The 19,561-nt window shown below is 43.2% G+C and overlaps 1 protein-coding gene across 1 annotated transcript in view; it reads left to right on the top strand.

Annotated features, from left to right (window-relative positions):
- Positions 1–3,993: 3,993 nt before the first annotated feature.
- Positions 3,994–19,561, top strand: part of LOC126235164 (G-protein coupled receptor GRL101-like) — a 412,667-nt gene continuing 397,099 nt past the window's right edge. Inside the window, exons 1-2 of the mRNA XM_049943896.1 lie at positions 3,994–3,997; positions 4,923–5,027. Of these exons, the coding sequence (XP_049799853.1) occupies positions 3,994–3,997; positions 4,923–5,027 (109 nt within the window). The remainder of the gene's footprint in view (positions 3,998–4,922; positions 5,028–19,561) is intronic.

Genomic DNA, 19,561 nt, shown 5'->3' with positions numbered 1-19,561 from the left:
TTTGTTTTCTAGATTTTAAAAGATGAATTACAAACTTTAACTTTTCCACAATCTCTAATTTCGCTGGGTCAGATAATGCAATGCGCACGAGAAACTGTACACCGAAAGTGAAAACGTACTGTGAGTGGTGGTTCAGGAAATAAATACATCACTGGAAGCTTTCTGTTGAACTATGGGCAATGTACTACAAGATGTTTGCAGCCTTAAACCAGAGATGTACACCGAAAACATAAGCGAAGAAAACAACGTATTTCTCTATCATTAACATGTGTACAATATTACATGTAGATGAACAAACTTTGCAGAAGAAGAATTATCAGAGTATTATTAGTATGAGAAGTAGAATTATTTCAGTTTTATTACTTTATTCAGCTGATATTAATTGTGGTATTTAGAGATCACAGTAGCAGATAATACTTAATACAATCTTCTTAAAATCTATGTGATTCTATTTTATTTGGATATTGGTTCAGAGCCACGTATGTAAAGCCGTTTAGCAGAAGTGAAGCAAGCAAATATTCACGTTTCAAAATTATTATTTTGATACGTGTAGTATTAAAAAGTAGCCAGTCATTCTCATTACGAACAGTCGTCTAGCTCTAATGATACTTCGTTAATGAAAAGATCAGACGACATGTGTATGAGATATGCATAAATTCCCCGTACACCAAGACTAAGATTTCTTGTGCTTTTAATGCGTGATTCTGAGATTACAAAATAAAACGATAATTGACTCAAGACCTACTTACAATAAAGTGTCAGATTCAGCTGTGGCTGTGAACAACTTTCATATGTAGTGAAATATTTCTTTACTTTGTAAATTATTCAGACCGTGGTGAACCTTAGAATAATTTTGTGGCTTGGAGCCTGCAGGGTGCACATACGGTTATATGACAAACAGGAATGCGTTTTTAGTGTTAGTCTTTTAATTCTGGTATAAAATAGCTTACAACAGAAACAAGTTACCTGTTTCTTCTGCGGCAAGTGTGTACTGCAACAGATTGCTACAGGTCAGTGAATAATACAGGATAACTCATTAACTCAATATAAATAACCTACAAGTTCTCCAATATTAACTGCCAAAGTACCTTGCTCTTCTCGCCACGTTATGATGTGCCGCTTGCAGTAGTCTCTTTCGCTTACTGCTACATTTTGTGTGGTAAATTTTTCTGGACACATTGAGAGAATAAAATCTGACCTACTCGCACTATGCTTCACCTTACGTTTCATAGCGAGGCTCCAAAAAATTGTCCCTTGTTAGCTAAATCTACATCTACATAGATAGTGGGCCAGCCACCGTGGCGAAGGGTACCCTGAACCACTTCTAGTCATTTCCTTCCCTATTCCACTCTCAAATAGAGGGAGGGAAAGATGACTGTCTGACTCCGTATGAGCCCTAATTTCTCGTACCTTATCTTCATGGTCCTTACACGCAATGTATGTTGGCGGCAGTAGAATCGATTGGCAGTCAGCTTCAAATGCCGGTTCTCTAAATTTCATCAATAATGTTTCTCTGACAATAATGTCGCTTTCCCTCCCATCTGAGTTGCCGAAGCATCTCCGGAACACTTACTTGTTGTTCGCACCTGCCGGTAACAAATCTAGCAGCCCACCTCTGAATTGCTTCGGTGTTTTCCTTCAATCCCTTCCCCCTTGCACGGCTCCCCAAACCTCAAGCAGTACTGAAGAGTAGGTCGTACCAGCGTTCTATATTGAGTCTCATTTGCAAGTGAACCACTCTTTCCTAAAATTCTCCCAGTAAACAGAAGTCGAACATTCGCTTTCCCTACCACAGATTTCACATGCTGGTTCCACCTCATATCGCTTTGCAACGCTATGCACATATATTTAAAAGAACTGACTGCGTCAAACAAGACCCTAGTAATACCACATCCGAACGTTACAGGTTTGTTCTTCCTGCTTATCCGCATTAACGTAAATTTTTACACATTTGGGGCCAGCTGCCATTCACCAAACCAACAGGAATTTTCGTCTCAGTCGTCTTGTATACTCCTACATTCACTCAACTTCGACACGTTACCGTACACCACGGCATCATCAGCAAACAGCAGATTGCTACTCACTCTGTGAGCCAAATCATTTATGTATATAGAGAACACTAGCGGTCCTATCACACTTCCATGGGACACTCCTAAAAATACCATTGTCTCCGATGAACACTCGCCGTCGAGAGCAGCATACTGGGTTCTATTATTTAAGAAGTCTTCGAGCCACTCACATACGTCTGAACTTATTCCGCGTACTCGTACGTTCGTTAACAGCCTGCAATGGGACACCGTGTCAAATGCTTTCCGCATATCTAGAAATATAGAATCAGCATGTTGCCCTTCATCCGTAGTTCTAAGTATATCGCGAGAGAAGGGCAAGCTGAATTTCGTACGAGCGATGCTTTCTAAGACCATGCTGATCCGTGCACATACGCTTCTTAGTCTCAAGACAGTTTATTATATTCGAACTGAGAATATGTTCAAAGATTCTGTAGCAAACACAAGTTGCTTATACGTCAGTGAAAATATTTAAGTTGTTCATCTGATGTTGTAAGCTAACATTCTGAAACATACGGTGATGCAGCGCAGTGAATCGTAGACATTCAACCATCAATTCATGAAATGTCTTACACACTAATGACTCCTATATAAGATGCCCCTTCAGACGGGCCTTTTCGACTTTCTAGCTTTTCAATACCGGTACATCAAACTCCGTGCAATGTCTGTAAACATGATACGGTTACTGCTCTCAAGCACTGTAAAAAAACACCGATTGTGGTCTGCTAGGCAAAATATCCTAATAAATGAGAAAAAAAACATGGGAAAACAAACTACAGGTACCAATAAAAGGTAAATTGTTAGGAGACTGATATACCGTTCCTGGACCGAGTGCCGAAAGGAGGACGGTATCGTAGCATGCAGCGTTTCTCAGACACGCAACGGGCTGTTCCCTGCTCTGGAGATATGGTACGAGGGCTAATGAACTTGTTTTAGTGAGAAAGAGGGTTAAAATTCCAGCCTAATAATACTGGTTTAAGCCGACCGGAGTGGCCGAGCTGTTCTAGGCGCTACAGTCTGGAACCGCGCGACCGCTACGGTCGCAAGTTCGCATCCTGCCTCGGGCATGGATGTGTGAGATGTCCTTAGGTTAGTTAGTTTTAAGTAGTTCTAAGTTCTAAGGGACTGATGACCTCAGATGTTAAGTCCCATAGTGCTCAGAGCCAATACTGGTTTGAGTTTAGAGAGTGTCCCCAAGCCACTTGAGGTAATATTCTTAATATGTCGCAACTGCTGCGCTCGGTATTACATTGACATGTCTCATTGACAGTTTGTTTCTTCATCAGCAACAGGCAAGTTGACACCTATTACAAACATTTTACGGACGCACACTTAACGACTGCAGAAAATTACCCAGTTTCCTCTATCACTGTTTGCAGTCTCTGGAGATCCAAGTATGTGGATGTTGAGATAACAACATTGGCTACAGATTGTAAGACGTCTCGTCGCTTCTCTGAACTTGCTATTCCGAGTATCATTTAAGAAGCGATCTCTTCTCATCGTGCTTCACTTCTTGTCAGATCTCCAGACTTGTGTTTGCGTCTCCGGAATCCTTCTAACGGCTTCCGACCGAGACGACAATATCTCTCTTTGATGCTTTTCGCTTCTGGGAAAGAAGCACTTAGACTTACTTCCCCCAGAGAAAATAAACCTCCTTTCCCGGTAACGATAACAAGGTGCAGAGAATGACCATGGAGAAGTAATGCAAAGTAGTTCCTTGAATTCAACACGACTCAAGTTCGCCATACAATTAAAGAAAAAGTGCCTCGTATTTTGCGCTACTATTCATAGCTTTCTTAGAGAAACGCTTCCATAAAGACTAGAAAGTAATTTTTATTTCGGTAGGTATCTACGGAGAAATAAGACTGATTTTGTAGACCTGTATACGAGCGTAAACTTTTATTAAATATACAACTATAACAGCGGGATGAGTTCGTTTCTCTCGGAAAGCTGGTCACAGGTAACGCTTGCGGCAGAAGATTTGAAATGAAGATAGTGAAACAAGAAGATAATATTTATATTGTGAGGTCCTTTCTCGATAATTTCATAATTTGTTTTTCCTTTTTCTGCAAGCGAATATCGTCATTGTTAATGCAATCTTTTACTGTCTTTCGAATGATTTGATACCATTTTTCACTCTTTACTGTACTTTGATGGGCTTACATATGAGCACATATACTAAGAAGAATATCTTCGGCAATATGGGCGAGATGAAAGTAATGAGAACTTTTTGCCCGTCATTTAGGGACGCCACCGCTCAAAATTAATGACATGTAGTCCCCGTTTCCCCTTCACTGCCCGACTCCCATCCCACACACACAGACATGTTTCTAAGATGCCAGCTGTAGAAAATTTGTGGCGGACCGGGACTCGAACCCGGATTTCCTATTTATCGCAAGCGGTCGCCTTACCAGTTGGCTATCCGTGCACGACTCGCGGGCAGGCCCAAACTTCCATTCGTCGTCGTCAGCCATGCGTCTACGACCAGTACTCGTACATCCATTATGTATATTCCCGTACTGGTCAGACGTTGTACTTGGAAGTCGCTTGCCCGGTATCGGCAGACGCGTGCATGTCCAAAGGAACCTTGCATCGTGATTGGAATAACTCAGGCACTTCAATATCGTAGAGTTTTGGTAAATGGTTAACCAGAGGGTGATCCATGTAGTACCCAGAATGCAATCTTTTACTGTCTTTCCGCACATTTTCTTATGACTATGTTTGTATTTCACACTTGACTCCTTTTCCGTCTCTGTTGCATTTATTGTTTAATTGTTGTTTTTCGTTGAAACAGTTGTAACTTGTTTGATGTAATATACTGCACCGTAACAAGTGTTTCTTCTTCTTTGCTTTCAGGTTGCCTCCCAAATGAATTCCGGTGCAGTAACTCTTGCATCGACCTGGTACGACGCTGTGATCGCGAACCCAACTGCCCTGATCAGGAGGACGAAACCGGCTGTGGTGAGTATCCAGACCTTCACACACATTCTGCACCTGGCCGTCAAACGCTCATTGCCGCTCTCCTGCTGGAACAACAGTGTGATGTAGTTACCTGTTGCCTTACTTTTGGTATTTCAAAGGAGACGTTATTGCTCTGAATAGACTTGGTTTCTTTGTTAACTAATTAAGTATCAACAAAGCACAGTCATATTTTATTAACCATTCCTCTCCAGTTTATAACGTAAACGAAGAAACAAAATCATTTGTACTCACACTAAACCTATGTAATAATGGTGTCGATAGTATCTCTTCATTAAATGTGCAAAGTAGCTTCGTTTAACTGATATTTTGACTCCAGCAAATATATACACTACCTTTGTTCATAATCAGTCATAGAGATTACGTATTACGTCCACATATTATCGCCGGTTCAAATGGTTCAAATGGCTCTGAGCACTATGGGACTTAACTTCTGAGGTCATCAGTCCCCTAGAACGTAGAACTACTTAAACCTAACTAACCTAAGGACATCACACACATCCATGCCCGAGGCAGGATTCGAACCTGCGACCGTAGCGGTCGCGCGGTCCCAGACTGTAGCGCCTAGAAACGCTCGGCCACTTCGGCCGGCATTATCGCCGGAATCGTGCCAAATCCCTGATGGGTTCAGATAAGCGTTGTGTCACGCTGCCACATTGCTGGAGAACATCCTGTCCAATATTATTCGATTAAATCGTATTTGAGGGCGTAAACATAGCAAAGCTTTACTATGGGCTACCATTCAAATTATCCCACCCTGTAACTCGTTTAACAATGAGAATTTACAGGTGTACTTCCAGTCGTCTTCTCCTCTTTAGGAACGAATGTAATACGGTTTTACAGTCAAAGAACCCCCATTTGGTTTGAAGATAAGAGAAGATACCAATTAAAAGTTGAACGGGTAACCTAGTAGAAATGTGGACTTCTATTCGATGACTTGTGGACTCTCCTTTAGCTTATGCTGCGCTATACCTAAGTTCCAACACTTTCGCTACAAAACTTTTACAAACTTGTCAACTCATATTGTGACTGAAAAGACAAGGGACGGTTTGTTCATAATAGCCTATCCGTTTATCGAAAGTTAGATTCCTACTAACAGTCCACTTTCTTTAATTTGCCCACCGGTCAAAAGCCTGAATACCCAACTATTGCAGCGCGGCCAGCTGCGATAGGTGCAAGAAGAGCGTCGATGAAGTTCTGGAAGGCATCGACAGGTATGTGGAGCCTTACCGAGTCCAATGCGGTGGCCAGCTGCCCCAGGTTTCACGGTTGAGGATCCAAGGAGCGAACAGCCCAATCGAGGTACTACTCAAATTCTCGATTAAGTTTAAATCCAAGGGTTTGGTGGTCAGAGGAGTACGGTAAACGCTCCAGGGAGCTGTGTGACACGTTTCAAGCCGGCAGATGCCACCGTGCAGAGGAAAAACAAACTGCATGTAGAGGTGGACTTGGTCTCCAAAATAGACGCATACGTATGTTGATCCATTGAGCCTTCCAGACTGATGAGATCACCCAGAGACCGCCACGAAAACGTTCCTCAGACCATAAAGGTCCCATGAATATCAGGATACTGTCTGCGAAATTTATTTCTCACAGAATTAGTGGCACAGAAGTAATAAATTTAAGCGTCATAAATGATGCGACAGTTTTTCATGCATCGGATTGTTTATGACGTCATGAGAGGTAGGTGGTTCTTACCCCGACAGTAACTGTTTCCAGACAATAAGCGATACACAGTTTGCTTGAAATTGGCCCAGGGGTATAGGAGGAGATGTGGAACATGCGCGCTTATACGTATAGATCCATTTTTAATATATATGGATGTGACGTACATTTTGCACCCTATTGAGTCTTTCATTGCATTTCAATATTCAGTCCCACTGTGTGTGATTCCGTCAACTGATAGACTTAATGAGATCGTGCATAATCTGTTTGGAATGAGGAAGGGTTTTACGTACAGGAAGCTGTGTGTGTAAGCTTAGCGTAACTTACTTATATCTTTCAGCAGCCGTTATTAGTTCAATGCGACTTGCGTCTTGTGTACATGGGACGGTGGCAAACGAAGTACAACTGACTGGTAGAAACGAATGAATCAGTCAACCTGTATGATCAGCGGGTCTTCATGTAGAGGAAGAAGCCGTAATTCCAATATTAGCCAGCGCGGTGAATTACACAGATCCATGAACGTTGCAAACGTGATATTTACGGACTCGAACTGCTTGCTTTTGTCATGGCTACGGCTGTAACTTGCTGTTTCAACTCCCCGGAAATGTCAATGCCCGTGCTCTTCAAACCATTGCAGAGAGAACTGCCTTCAGGATATCTCTAACGTGACGTATGGAGCAGAGCGGCCGTTTTCTCACTGGGGCGCAAAAGGTGGTGCCCCACAGCTAACAGAGACTTGGTAAATCTAGCGGCGGTCGTTATCCTTCCTCCATCTTCTTTAGGTGCCTGACTTACGAAGGACGAATTCTTCCAGTCGCCTTGAGACAATGATCGTTTGAGTATTGGACATAGATGATCAATAATATAGCTAGATTTCTCTGAAAGGTCTCCATGACAACATACAGCATGGGAGCAATGATGGTTTAATTTTTTTTCCCGTCCAGTTAACGATTTATCTAGAAAAACAACAAAAATTAGATAAGTTATTGGAATATATTCACGTCCTTGTTAAATCAAGTCCACAAAACAGAACAACGATAATATTCCGACTCATTAGATCGTGTACCACTGATTCTAACTTATCATGTTTTAATGTAATGAGCTGTGTTCACCCAACCCTATGGCGAGGGATATTTCTTTGGGAAAGGCCGATATTTACGTTGTTTTCAAGGAACGATGTAAGTTTGTAACATGTAGATAATGTGAGGTTATCAGTCCCCTAGAACTTAGAACTACTTAAACCTAACTAACCTAAGGACATCACACACATCCATGCCCAAGGCAGGATTCGAACCTGCGACCGTAGCAGTCGCGCGGTTGAAGACTGAAGCGCCTAGAACCGCTCGGCCACAAAGCCGGCATATAGATTGTTAACTGCCCAGAATCGTTGGCAGAATATTTGAATTTGGGCAAAACTCATTCAAATGTAGATCAGATGGCTGACTCCCGGTAATTTTTCCGTTTTGATAAAGTCTTTTATTTGACGATTTCAAGTGGATAGCCAGATCTTCATAATGTTAACAAAAATTATCGTCATCTTTTACCGATGACATTTCCAGTCGTCTGTACCTTCCGATATTAACTGCTGAAGATCAAACCACTGATACTTTCTCAGCAGTTCCTTTTTAACTCTGAGTCACTCGACTTTTTTTGAATCCTTTTGTAGCTCTTCTCCACATACGCATATTTATTGCCTTTAAATCTCTATTTTATTTATTCCGTCAGGGGATACCATCCGATAGCTGCATAGTATTGAAATTTGTTTCACTTCTTAAGGCCTGTTACGCCTTATACTGCACGTTTAAAATACAGTTGACTGCTGTTCTCAATAGAAGCTAGATTCATTTACTTCTACATCTACATCTACATTTATACTCCGCAAGCCACTCAACGGTGTGTGGCGGAGGGCACTTTACGTGCCACTGTCATTACCTCCCTTTTCTGTTCCAGTCGCGTACGGTATGCGGGAAGAACGACTGTCTGAAAGCCTCCGTGCGCGCTCGATACCCTCTAATTTTACATTCGTGATCTCCTCGGGAGGTATAAGGAGGGGGAAGCAATATATTCGATACCTCATCCAGAAACGCACCCTCTCGAAACCTGGCGAGCAAGCTACACCAGCCGGCCGAAGTGGCCGTGCGGTTAAAGGCGCTGCAGTCTGGAACCGCAGGACCGCTATGGTCGCAGGTTCGAATCCTGCCTCGGGCATGGATGTTTGTGATGTCCTTAGGTTAGTTAGGTTTAACTAGTTCTAAGTTCTAGGGGACTAATGACCTCAGCAGTTGAGTCCCATAGTGCTCAGAGCCATTTGAACCAACCAAGCTACACTGAGTTGCAGAGCGCCTCTCTTGTAGAGTCTGCCAATTGAGTTTGCTAAACATGTCCGTAACGCTATCACGGTTACCAAATAACCCTGTGACGAAACGCGCCGCTCTTCTTTGGATGTTCTCTATCTCCTCCGTCAACCCGATCTGGTACGGATCCCACACTGATGAGCAATACTCAGGTATAGGTCGAACGAGTGTTTTGTAAGCCACCTCCTTTGTTAAAAAAATGGTTCAAATGGTTCTGAGCACTATGGGACTTAACATCTGTGGTCATTAGTCCCCTAGAACTTAGAACTACTTAAACCTAACTAACCTAAGGACATCTCACACATCCATGCCCGAGGCAGGATTCGAACCTGCGACCCTAGCAGTCGCGCGGTTCCGGACTGCGCGCCTAGAACCGCTAGACCACCGCGGCTGGCTACCTCCTTTGTTGATGGACTACATTTTCTAAGGACTCTTTCAATGAATCTCAGCCTGGTACCCGCTTTACCAACAATTAATTTTATATGATCATTCCACTTCAAATCGTTCCGCTCGCATACTCCCAGATATTTTACAGAAGTAACTGCTACCAGCGTTTGTTCCGCTATCATATAATCATACAATAAAGGATCCTTCTTTCTATGTATTCGCAATACATTAAATTTGCCTGTGTTAAGGGTCAGTTGCCACTCCCTGCACCGAGTGCCTATCCGCTGCAGATCTTCCTGCATTTAGCTACAATTTTCTAATGCTGCAACTTCTCTGTATACTACAGCATCATCCGCGAAAAGCCGCACGGAACTTCCGACACTATCTACTAGGTCATTTATATATATTGTGAAAAGCAATGGTCCCATAACACTCCCCTGTGGCACGCCAGAGGTTACTTTAACGTCTGTAGACGTCTCTCCATTGATAACAACATGCTGTGTTCTGTTTGCTAAAAACACTTCAATCCAGCCACACAGCTGGTCTGATATTCCGTAGGCTCTTACTTTGTTTATCAGGCGACAGTGCGGAACAGTATCGAACGCCTTCCGGAAGTCAAGGAAAATAGCATCTACCTGGGAGCCTGTATCTAATATTTTCTGGGTCTCATGAACAAATAAAGCGCGTTGGGTCTCACACGATCGCTGTTTCCGGAATCCATGTTGATTACTACAGAGTCGATTCTGGGTTTCCAAAAACGACATGATACTCGAGCAAAAAACATGTTTTAAAATTCTACAACATATCGACGTCAGACATATAGGTCTATATTTTTGCGCATCTGCTCGACGACCCTTCTTGAAGACTGGGACTACCTGTGCTCTTTTCCAATCATTTGGAACCTTCCGTTCGTCTAGAGACTTGCGGTACACGGCTGTTAGAAGGGGGGCAAGTTCTTTCACGTACTCTGTGTAGAATCGAATTGGTATCCCGTCAGGTCCAGTGCTCTGTTGAGTGATTGCAGTTGCTTTTCTATTCCTTGGACACTTATTTCGATGTCAGCCATTTTTTCGTTTGTGCGAGGATTTAGAGAAGGAACTGCAGTGCGGTCTTGCTCTGTGAAAATGCTAACCATTACACCACCGCAACTTGTTTTACAGTTGAATTCTATCGTCTGATCTCGCGTTGCTGTTGAATTGTTTGATCACCATCAGTTTATAGAATGAATCTTTACCCTTGCCGGCGGAGTGCCCGCCGTCATGAAACTTCCTTGCAGATTTCATCTATAAGTTGGAACGGGACCCGAACCCAGAACACTATCACTGGCAAGTTTCTTACCAGCTGAGCTATTCACTCTTGACTCACGACCCATTCTCACAACTTCACTGCAGCCAATACCTGACTCCAACCCTCCAAGCCTCACAGAAGTTCTCTGCATACCTTGCAAGATAATGGCGATGCCGTGCGAAAAACCATAATTTGACTGAAAAGTCGGTGTAGTACCACTCTAGGTTGTAGTGCTATAATTGGCTGCACCACTCCCGTCGTCCCCGTCTGTACTACAGTGACAATCGTCGCCATGTTGACTGTATGTGATGCACCAGACGTCATATCGCCTTCCATGTGGATACTAGTTTAGCTACACACAAGACCATTGCCTAATACAATGTACATGACGTGTCTGGGTGATCCTGAACGGACGGGCGAACGTGATATCGGTCCTTCCACGTGCTAGTGGCTTGGGAATGAGTGTGACGGTGTCGGTCTTTTTGCATGCTAATCACATGGGACCATAAAGACCCTGCATGGTGTTGTTCATGGATATCTTGAACCCAGCGATTCCATATTGAAATGACAGTCCCAATCAATGTGAGCAACTGCAATCACGGCAAGCTACTATGCTATCCCATGCGGTTAGACGTTCTCGCTTCTTACAGACGGGGTCATACTATCTTCCCACACACAACAATCATTAAAATATGCCACTAAATCTTTCCTTACATAAGTACACATCAATAAACTTTTGCATCACCCCGCTTCCCAGAACTCCTGAAGATAGACGTTGACTGTGGATATTATATCAGAGACACAGACCGTTTGACTGTTCAGACATGTCACTAAACCCACCCAAAGATGTAAAAAACCATGCATGAGCAGCTTCTATTAGACGGAGGGGGTCCGACAACCGATCAGTTCTAGTCATTCCACCAGGAAGGAGGTACACGCTCATGTTGTCTGTAGTTCAACCATGCCTAGACGGTTACTACCGCGTTTCGATCGCGCCTGTATTGTTACTTTGTGTAGGAAGGACTCGTATTAAGGGAAGTGTCCAGGTGTCTCGGAGTAAACCAAAGCGATGTTATTCTGACATGGAGGAGATACAGAGAGACAAGAACTGTCGATGACATGCCTCGCTCAGAACGCCAAAGAGAAACTACGGATTATGGCTCGAAGGAACCCTGGCAGCAACGCCACCATGTTGAATAATGCTTTTCTTGCAGCCACAGGACGTTACGAGTCAAACTGTGCGCAATAGGCTGCATGATGCGCAGCTTCACTTCCGACGTCCATGGCGAGGTCTACCTTCGCAACCTCGACACAATGCAGCGCGGTACAGATGGGCCCAACAACATGTCGAATGGACCGCTTGGGATTGGTGTCACGTTCTATTCACCGATGAGAGTCGCATATGTCTTCAACAAGACAATCACCGGAGACGTGTTTGGAGGCAACCCGGTGAGGCTGAACGCCTTAGATGCACTGTCCAGCGAGTGCAGCATGGTGGAGGTTCCCTGCTGCTTTGGAGTGGCATTATGTGGGGCCGACGTACGCCGCTGGTGGTCATGGAAGCCGCCGTAATGGCTGAACTATACCGTGAATGCCATCCTCCGACCGATGGTGCAACCGTATCGGCTGCATATTGGCGGGGTATCCGTCTTCATGGACGACAAATCGCGCCCCCATCTTGTCAATGACCAACCTTGTCAATGACTTCCTGCAGGATAACGACATTGCTCGACTATAGTGGTCAGCATGTTCTCCTTACATGAACCCTACCGAACATGCCTGGTATAGATTGAAAAGGGCTGTTTATGGAGGGATCTACGCCGGGTCGCCGTTGAGGAGTGGGAAAATCTAGACCAAAAGTGTCTTGATGAGCTAGTGGATAGTATGCCACCACAAACACAGGCATGCATCAGTGCAAGATGACGTGCTACTGGGTGTTAGAGGTACTGATGTGTACAGCAATCTGGACACCTCTGAAGCTCTCCCTGTGTGGTGGTACAACACGCATTGTGTGGTTTTCGTGAGCAATAAAAAGGGGGGGAATGATGTTCATGTTGATCTCTAAACCAATTTTCTGTACAGGTTCCGGAACTCTCGGAGCCGAGGTGATGCAAAACTTTTTTTGATGTATGTAGAATACACCTGAAAGCTCTGATGATGATCCCTCGATTCACAAAATATCCCGGATTAGATATCTATTCGGATCCCCGGGAGGGGACTGCCCAAGGGATTGAATAACCAACGACATGGCAAGATGAAGTGTGGGATATAAGAAATCTATGGTAGGTAAGCTAACATCAAAACTGATAAGTGAAATGCGATGGATCAGTATATGAGGGGTATTCAACAAGTAATGCAAAACTTTTTTTTTTTTTTTTGAAAGCAGGTCGGTTTTAATCAGGATTCCAATACACCATACTATTACGTACTCCTTTGTCTAGAAAACACTGTTTTCGAACATAAACCTCTGCTCAATGCGACCGCCTTACGCTACCTTACTGGAAGGGCCTGTATGCCCGCCCGCATTATACCACAGTACTGGTCGACGTCGGAATCAAGATCTTGCCGCATGAGTGTCATCGTCATCATTCACGAACTGCTTCTCGAGGAATATATACTTCATCAGGTTAAACAGATGGTCCTCCTTTGCTCTTTATTGTCTTCTGTTAGGCAGTGAGGAACACAGTGGGCACACACCTTTGAGTAGCCCAACTGTTACACGAGTGTGTCTGCACTACCAACAGGGGCGTCCACTTCTTCAGTGAGGTTTTTGATTGTGATCGAGCGATCACCTCGAATGAGTGTCCCCACGTTCGAACATTGCAGCAATCACAACTGTGTGCAGCCTGCCGGTACGCGGGAGATAGGGCAGGTTTGCGCGACCTAGTATAGATGACGACAGACGCCTCTCTCAGCGACACACCATGCTTTTGTTCAGTACCAGCTCTCCGCAGACATTCTGCAAGCGCCAACGAATATATCTGTGACGCTCTGGTTTTTCGTGAAAAGAAAGTCAATAACAGCTCTCTGCTTGGAACGCAGCTCCGTTACAGACGCCATTTTGAAGAGTAAATATAGTTCCGATATCTATGGTACATGAAACAATAAGGCTTGCAGCGAAAATATTCCACGATGTCCGACAAGGAATTCCGCATTTTTTCAACGGAAACTGGTCGAGAAAGAAAGTGTTGCCTTACTTTTCAACGCCCCTTGCAGGTATAGTGAGTGCTAGCGAAATGAAATGGAAACAAAATAACGATTTCTACTGAGACGAATACAAAGCAATATCAACAGCACGAGAAAACCACATAAAGGGAGCAGCATTAGTTATGACTGGGAAGATAGGGATGAGAGTGAGCAGCTACTCACATTTCAGTTACAGGGGTGCTCTTCATTTATACATGTCTACGTCTTTCGACACCGATCCTCACAAGTGTCTTCTAACCAAACTGCGTGCCTTGGGAGTATCGCCTCAGTTGTGCGACTCGATTAGTGATTTCCTGTCAGAAAGGTCACAATTCGTAGTAATAGACGGAAAGTCATCGAGTAAAACAGAAGTAATATCCGGCGTTCCCCAAGGAAGTGTTATAGGCCCTCTATTGTTCCTGATCTATATTAACGATATAGGAGAGAATCTGAGTAGCCATCTTAGATTGTTTGCCGGTGATGCTGTCATTTACTGTCTTGTTAAGTGATCAGATGATCAAAACGACTTGCAAAATGATTTAGATAAGATATCTGTATCGTGTGAAAAGTGGCAGTTACCCTGTATAAGAAAAAGTGCGAAGTTATTCACATGAGTACTAAAAGAAATCAGCTAAATTTCGATTACGCGATAAGTCACACAAATCTGAACGCTGTAAATTCAACTAAATACTTTGGGATTACAATCACGAATAACCTAAATTGGAACGATCTCGTAGATAATATTGTGGGTGGATCAAACCAAAGACTGCGATTCATTGGCAGAACACTGAGAAGGTGCAACAGGTCTACTAAAGAGACTGCTTACACCACGCTTGTCCGCCCTGTTCTGGAGTATTGCTGTGCGGTGTGGGGTTCGCATCAGGTGGGACTGACGGATGACATCGAAAAAGTACAAAGAAGGGCGACTAGTTTTGTATTAACGCGAAATAGGATCTTCACATGACATATCAATCACCTGTTTTCTCTTCCGATTGCGAAAACATTCTGTTGTCACCCACCTGCATAGGGAGAAATGATCATCACGATCAAATAAGAGAAATCACGGCTCGCACCGAAAAATTTAAGTGCTCGTTTTTCCCGCGTGCCGTTCGAGAGTGGAACGGTGGAGAGTCAGCTTGAAGGTGGTTCACTGAATCCTCTGCCAGGCACTTCATTGTGAATAGCAGAGTAATCACGCAGGTGTAGATGTAGACGTCACATGCAGAAGATGAGGAGATAGAAAAACTGTGTAAGGATATTGAACATAATGTCTCCCGTAAATGGAGATCAAAATCTAACAACCATGACTGATTGAAACGCTATGGTAGTGGAAAGTCCTATAGATGAACTTAAAGCAGAATATCGGCCTGATAGTAGGTGTGAGAGGGGGCAAATAGTAGCGTAGCTCTACATTACATTCAGCTGATAATAGCGAATGCACAGTTCAAAAATCCCAAATTGGAGAGGTATATTTAGAAAAGGCCTAGAAGTAGTGCAGACAAAATTTCTGTCATTTAAGTATTGTTACAGTTGTTGAGCACCCAGGACCTCTGACTGAGTCTTGTCTTCTTTCTTTTTTGTATTTAATTAGACAACAGTGAAGGAACCAAATTTTTCAACATTGTAATATATTTCTTCACCGTTACACAGTACTGTGGTAGTGTCTGACCATCACGTTCAGCTTGAGCTAGGGCTATCGACCCTATCGAATCCAGCTAGTCAGTGGTCCCCTTTTAAATAAGGCGAATCACGTGTCCACAGCACTTACTTAACATTCCTTCACTGATCTACCTCTGCTTGTTTTTGAAACATAAAACTAATCTCAATCTGTTACATACATTCTCCCTAGTAGAAATCTTCAGAACAAAGCACCTGTAAGTACAACCTACATAATAAGATATCCTATATGAACATACCGAGCAAGGTGGCGCAGCGGTTATCACACCGGACTCGTTCACGGGAGGACGACGGTTCAAACCAGCATCCGGCCAACCAAATTTAAGTTTGCCGTGATTTCCCTAAATCATAATAGGCGAAGGCCGGGATGGTTCCTTAGAAAGGGGACAGCCGATTGACTGCCCCATCCTTCACACCATCCAAGCTCGTGCTCCCTCGATGTCGACAGGACGTTAAACTCAGTATATGTTCCTTCCTTCTTCCTATATGAATATATACTGAAAAGTACACAAAATAGAAAACGCCAATGACTGCAAGACATAAGCATTCTGATTCAGCATTTAATGAGAGGCAGCTTGATTCCAATTGAAAGAAAGGGGCTGCCGACGATCACCTAACTGGCTTGTATAGCCATGCTTGCTACAGCGCCGCTTCCGAGACGGAGAGGCGCGCAGGCCCCGAATCGAATACGTACAGCGGATTAACGACAAGGGTGGGTGCGTAGGTCACTCTGGAAGTGGTTTTTAGGCAGTTTCCCACATCACACTAGATGAATACCGGACTGTTATCCAATACTCGTCTCAGTTTTACGACATACAAATTTCGCGAGACAAAGGCACAAGAAAAAGCACCAGTACTTTTCATTTCACTGCACATTGTCACTTAACTTGTGACTCTGAAAAATACAGATGATGAAAAAAAATTGCCATGCGGCTAGTAACGCAAGATACATGGAGCGGAAATTACGGCTGAACAGGGTCATACGCATAGCAGTGCGGGCTATAGGCTTATATCGATTATATTTGTAAAACAAAATTGGCATATAAGGTACACTAGCTGAGTAACAGCAAAATTATTAATCCACAAAGAAATTACGAAATACCACAAGCAACGGAAATATTAAGAGGTAACAACATATCTAATTCATGAAACATTAGTGCAAAGAGTGAGGAAATCATAGCACCTGATGTTCCACAAAGGACAACAAACCAGTTGCAAATTTTTGCAACACTCGATGATAGTGCTCGATAGAGAGATATTCAGTCACTTAACTGATTTGAGTCCAGCTGACAGAGGCTGCGTAAGTATTGTACAAAAAGAGATCATGAATGAACGTATAATCATCACCCACATGGGTACGAAGCTCAACTCCATTCGCATAATACTGATATACCGGTCGAGCAAACTTTCTATAAAATGAATGAATTTATCACCCACTACTGCAACACCGGAAGTTCAATGACTTCTTCCAAGTTAATGTAGAAAACCACAACGGTAATGTGTTCCCTACACGCAAGAGAATCGAGCGACCAGCCATTAAAGCAGCATGCATCTTTTATATCTGCGTCCGCCCCGTTTAGGTATTTCACACAACTGCTTAAAATGAAATCCAGTTCTTTCAAAATTTCATCGGACAAGAAGTGATTAGCCGCCACTCCACAGCACTCCATGTGACATTACTGTCAGCATGCCGTGTGTCGTCTGAAGATATCTACACTGACAGACTCTTGTAAGCAGCTTTGGAAATTTCATTTAACAACTGCGGCGGTAGTAGTGAAACAAAGCGAAATAGCAGTCACGTTTCAGGATTAAACGTTAGCCTTTGATACTTCATTTCCTCTTCCTCATACACGAACGACGGGTGCGATGTGGTCTGAACCCCAAGAAAAATTTCCGTTTCCAGCTCCAACTCCAGCTCCACTTCCTGACAAATCTGATAACATTTCTGTATAATTCTCAAACAGAACCACAGAATGGGAACCTTTGAGGATGGGCACAATGTTACAAGGCAATGGAAACACAAAGAGCTCTCCTAGACTCTTTACTGTAGGATCTACTGCATACCACGAAAAGGAAATCGGGTGCACACCGACCCACAGAAGAAACATAAGTAACCCCACTGAAATACGCCATACAATGCTGTTACAGAAAACCTCAAGAGAAAAAGGAAGATAAGTCACAAAAACAAAAACACATTATGTATCATTGAAATTAGTAGTGCACTTCCATAACTGAAAAGGTTATCACCCCACAGGAATGAAATGAAATACATCTTCACCTTCAGCAAATGACAAGAAATGAAATTACCTAAGGTACGCCAGTTGGAAGAAAGCAATGATAATTACTACACGAAAGGCAGTTTCTAAAGATACCAAAGCTCTCCAGACTACTTACTGATAACCAATGAACAGGAATAAATGGAAGACTATGGATCATGATTGAACAAGGTTAAACAGAAGAATGTAGATAGCTTTCTCATAACCTTCGAAAGTTCAGAGACAAAATTTTAATTCTCCCTGACTTTGTCCTCTTGACACCAAGTAAGTTTCACACGGATGTTTGTCACAGGACATACACAAAAAATAGTGCTCTCTAAAGACACGCACTCACACATTAATCATTAACGATCCTAGCTAGTAGAATAACTCACTGATTTGCTTCCAACTGTGAGGCGTTACATAAGCATTGTACACGGAGAGACGATGAGTGAGTGAGCGGATATCCTCGCCCACATGGGAACGAAGACGAACTTTATTCGCATATTACTTAGTCAAGCAAGGCATCAATAAAATGAAAAAAATTCCCCGCATTAATGAAACATCGAAAGTAGAATAACTTGTGGTAAGTTAATAGCTTTGAATTGGACGGGGCTTCAGGGCAACATCATGCTCTGATAGCGTGAAACTGCCCCTAAAAGGAGAAAGATTCAGCAATGATTAAATGGCACCAGTAGAGAGAAGATACTGGAAACAACAGCATGAAATGCACACAGAGGGTACGCACATGACATACAGTCTGTAACTGAAAAAGTGTCATTATTATCACTCCACTGAAAAAAGATCCCGCATTTGTCCCCCATTCGTATCTGTGGGAGAGGACTGTCAAGGGGGAGACAATAATGAGAGAAAGATTAAATAACGAATATGAATAACACTGCGCACCGGCAGTTGCGGTACATGTACTCCGTCCAGGATTGTATGTGTCAGGCGACAGGAAAGGCTTCAGTACCCCTGACGAATCTGTTAATGAACTTGCCGATCCTGTGCCCATGTGGGACAAAGGCACAAAAAATGAAGAAGAACATCTTAGATTCCGCACAAGTGGGAAAGCACAAACAGTTCGTTGATCAAGGAGGTTCAGCAAATAAATATTCGTATTTTCTAAAGTCCCTATAATTTCATTGTTACCTTCATGTTCTTATAGAACTTAAGTTATTTATTTTTCAGGTAGACGTCCCTGCAGTTTTATTGAACTTCAACCTATGATCACACTCAATTCCGCACTGGTCACAAATATGCGCACTGTCGAAAGCCTCTGAACCGACCGACAGGAACAACGAAGTAATTTGAACTGGTAGTGGTTATATGCCTTGTGTCTGAATTTCTCCTGTTGTGTTTTATATTATACCACTTTTTCTAAGACGTTCCTCATGTTCTAGAAATTACTGTGATTCGTCGTGTTACGGTTTCTGATCTTTCTCGTGTTTCACAGCCCTTCAATCACTTTCCATACCTGCTCACGACAACAGCACGCGAACACCCGGCTAGCTTCGCTGTTTTCGAGACGTTCGCTCCCAAGCGCTGAGCTGAGACAATGTGCCCTTTGTCAAAGTCTCTTACGTCACTGGTTTTTTCCCATTTTCGTAACGTATCGACGATAGAATTATTCCCTATTTGCATTTGTTCCGCCTATGTACTTTCTCCTTTTTGCATGAGGTGTCCGGACCGCTACCACTGTGGA

Source organism: Schistocerca nitens, chromosome 2, assembly GCF_023898315.1.
Source record: "Schistocerca nitens isolate TAMUIC-IGC-003100 chromosome 2, iqSchNite1.1, whole genome shotgun sequence".
Taxonomy (NCBI): domain Eukaryota; kingdom Metazoa; phylum Arthropoda; class Insecta; order Orthoptera; family Acrididae; genus Schistocerca; species Schistocerca nitens.
The sequence above is the reverse complement of the archived record's forward strand: the minus strand, read 5'-3'. Positions and strand labels throughout refer to the sequence as shown.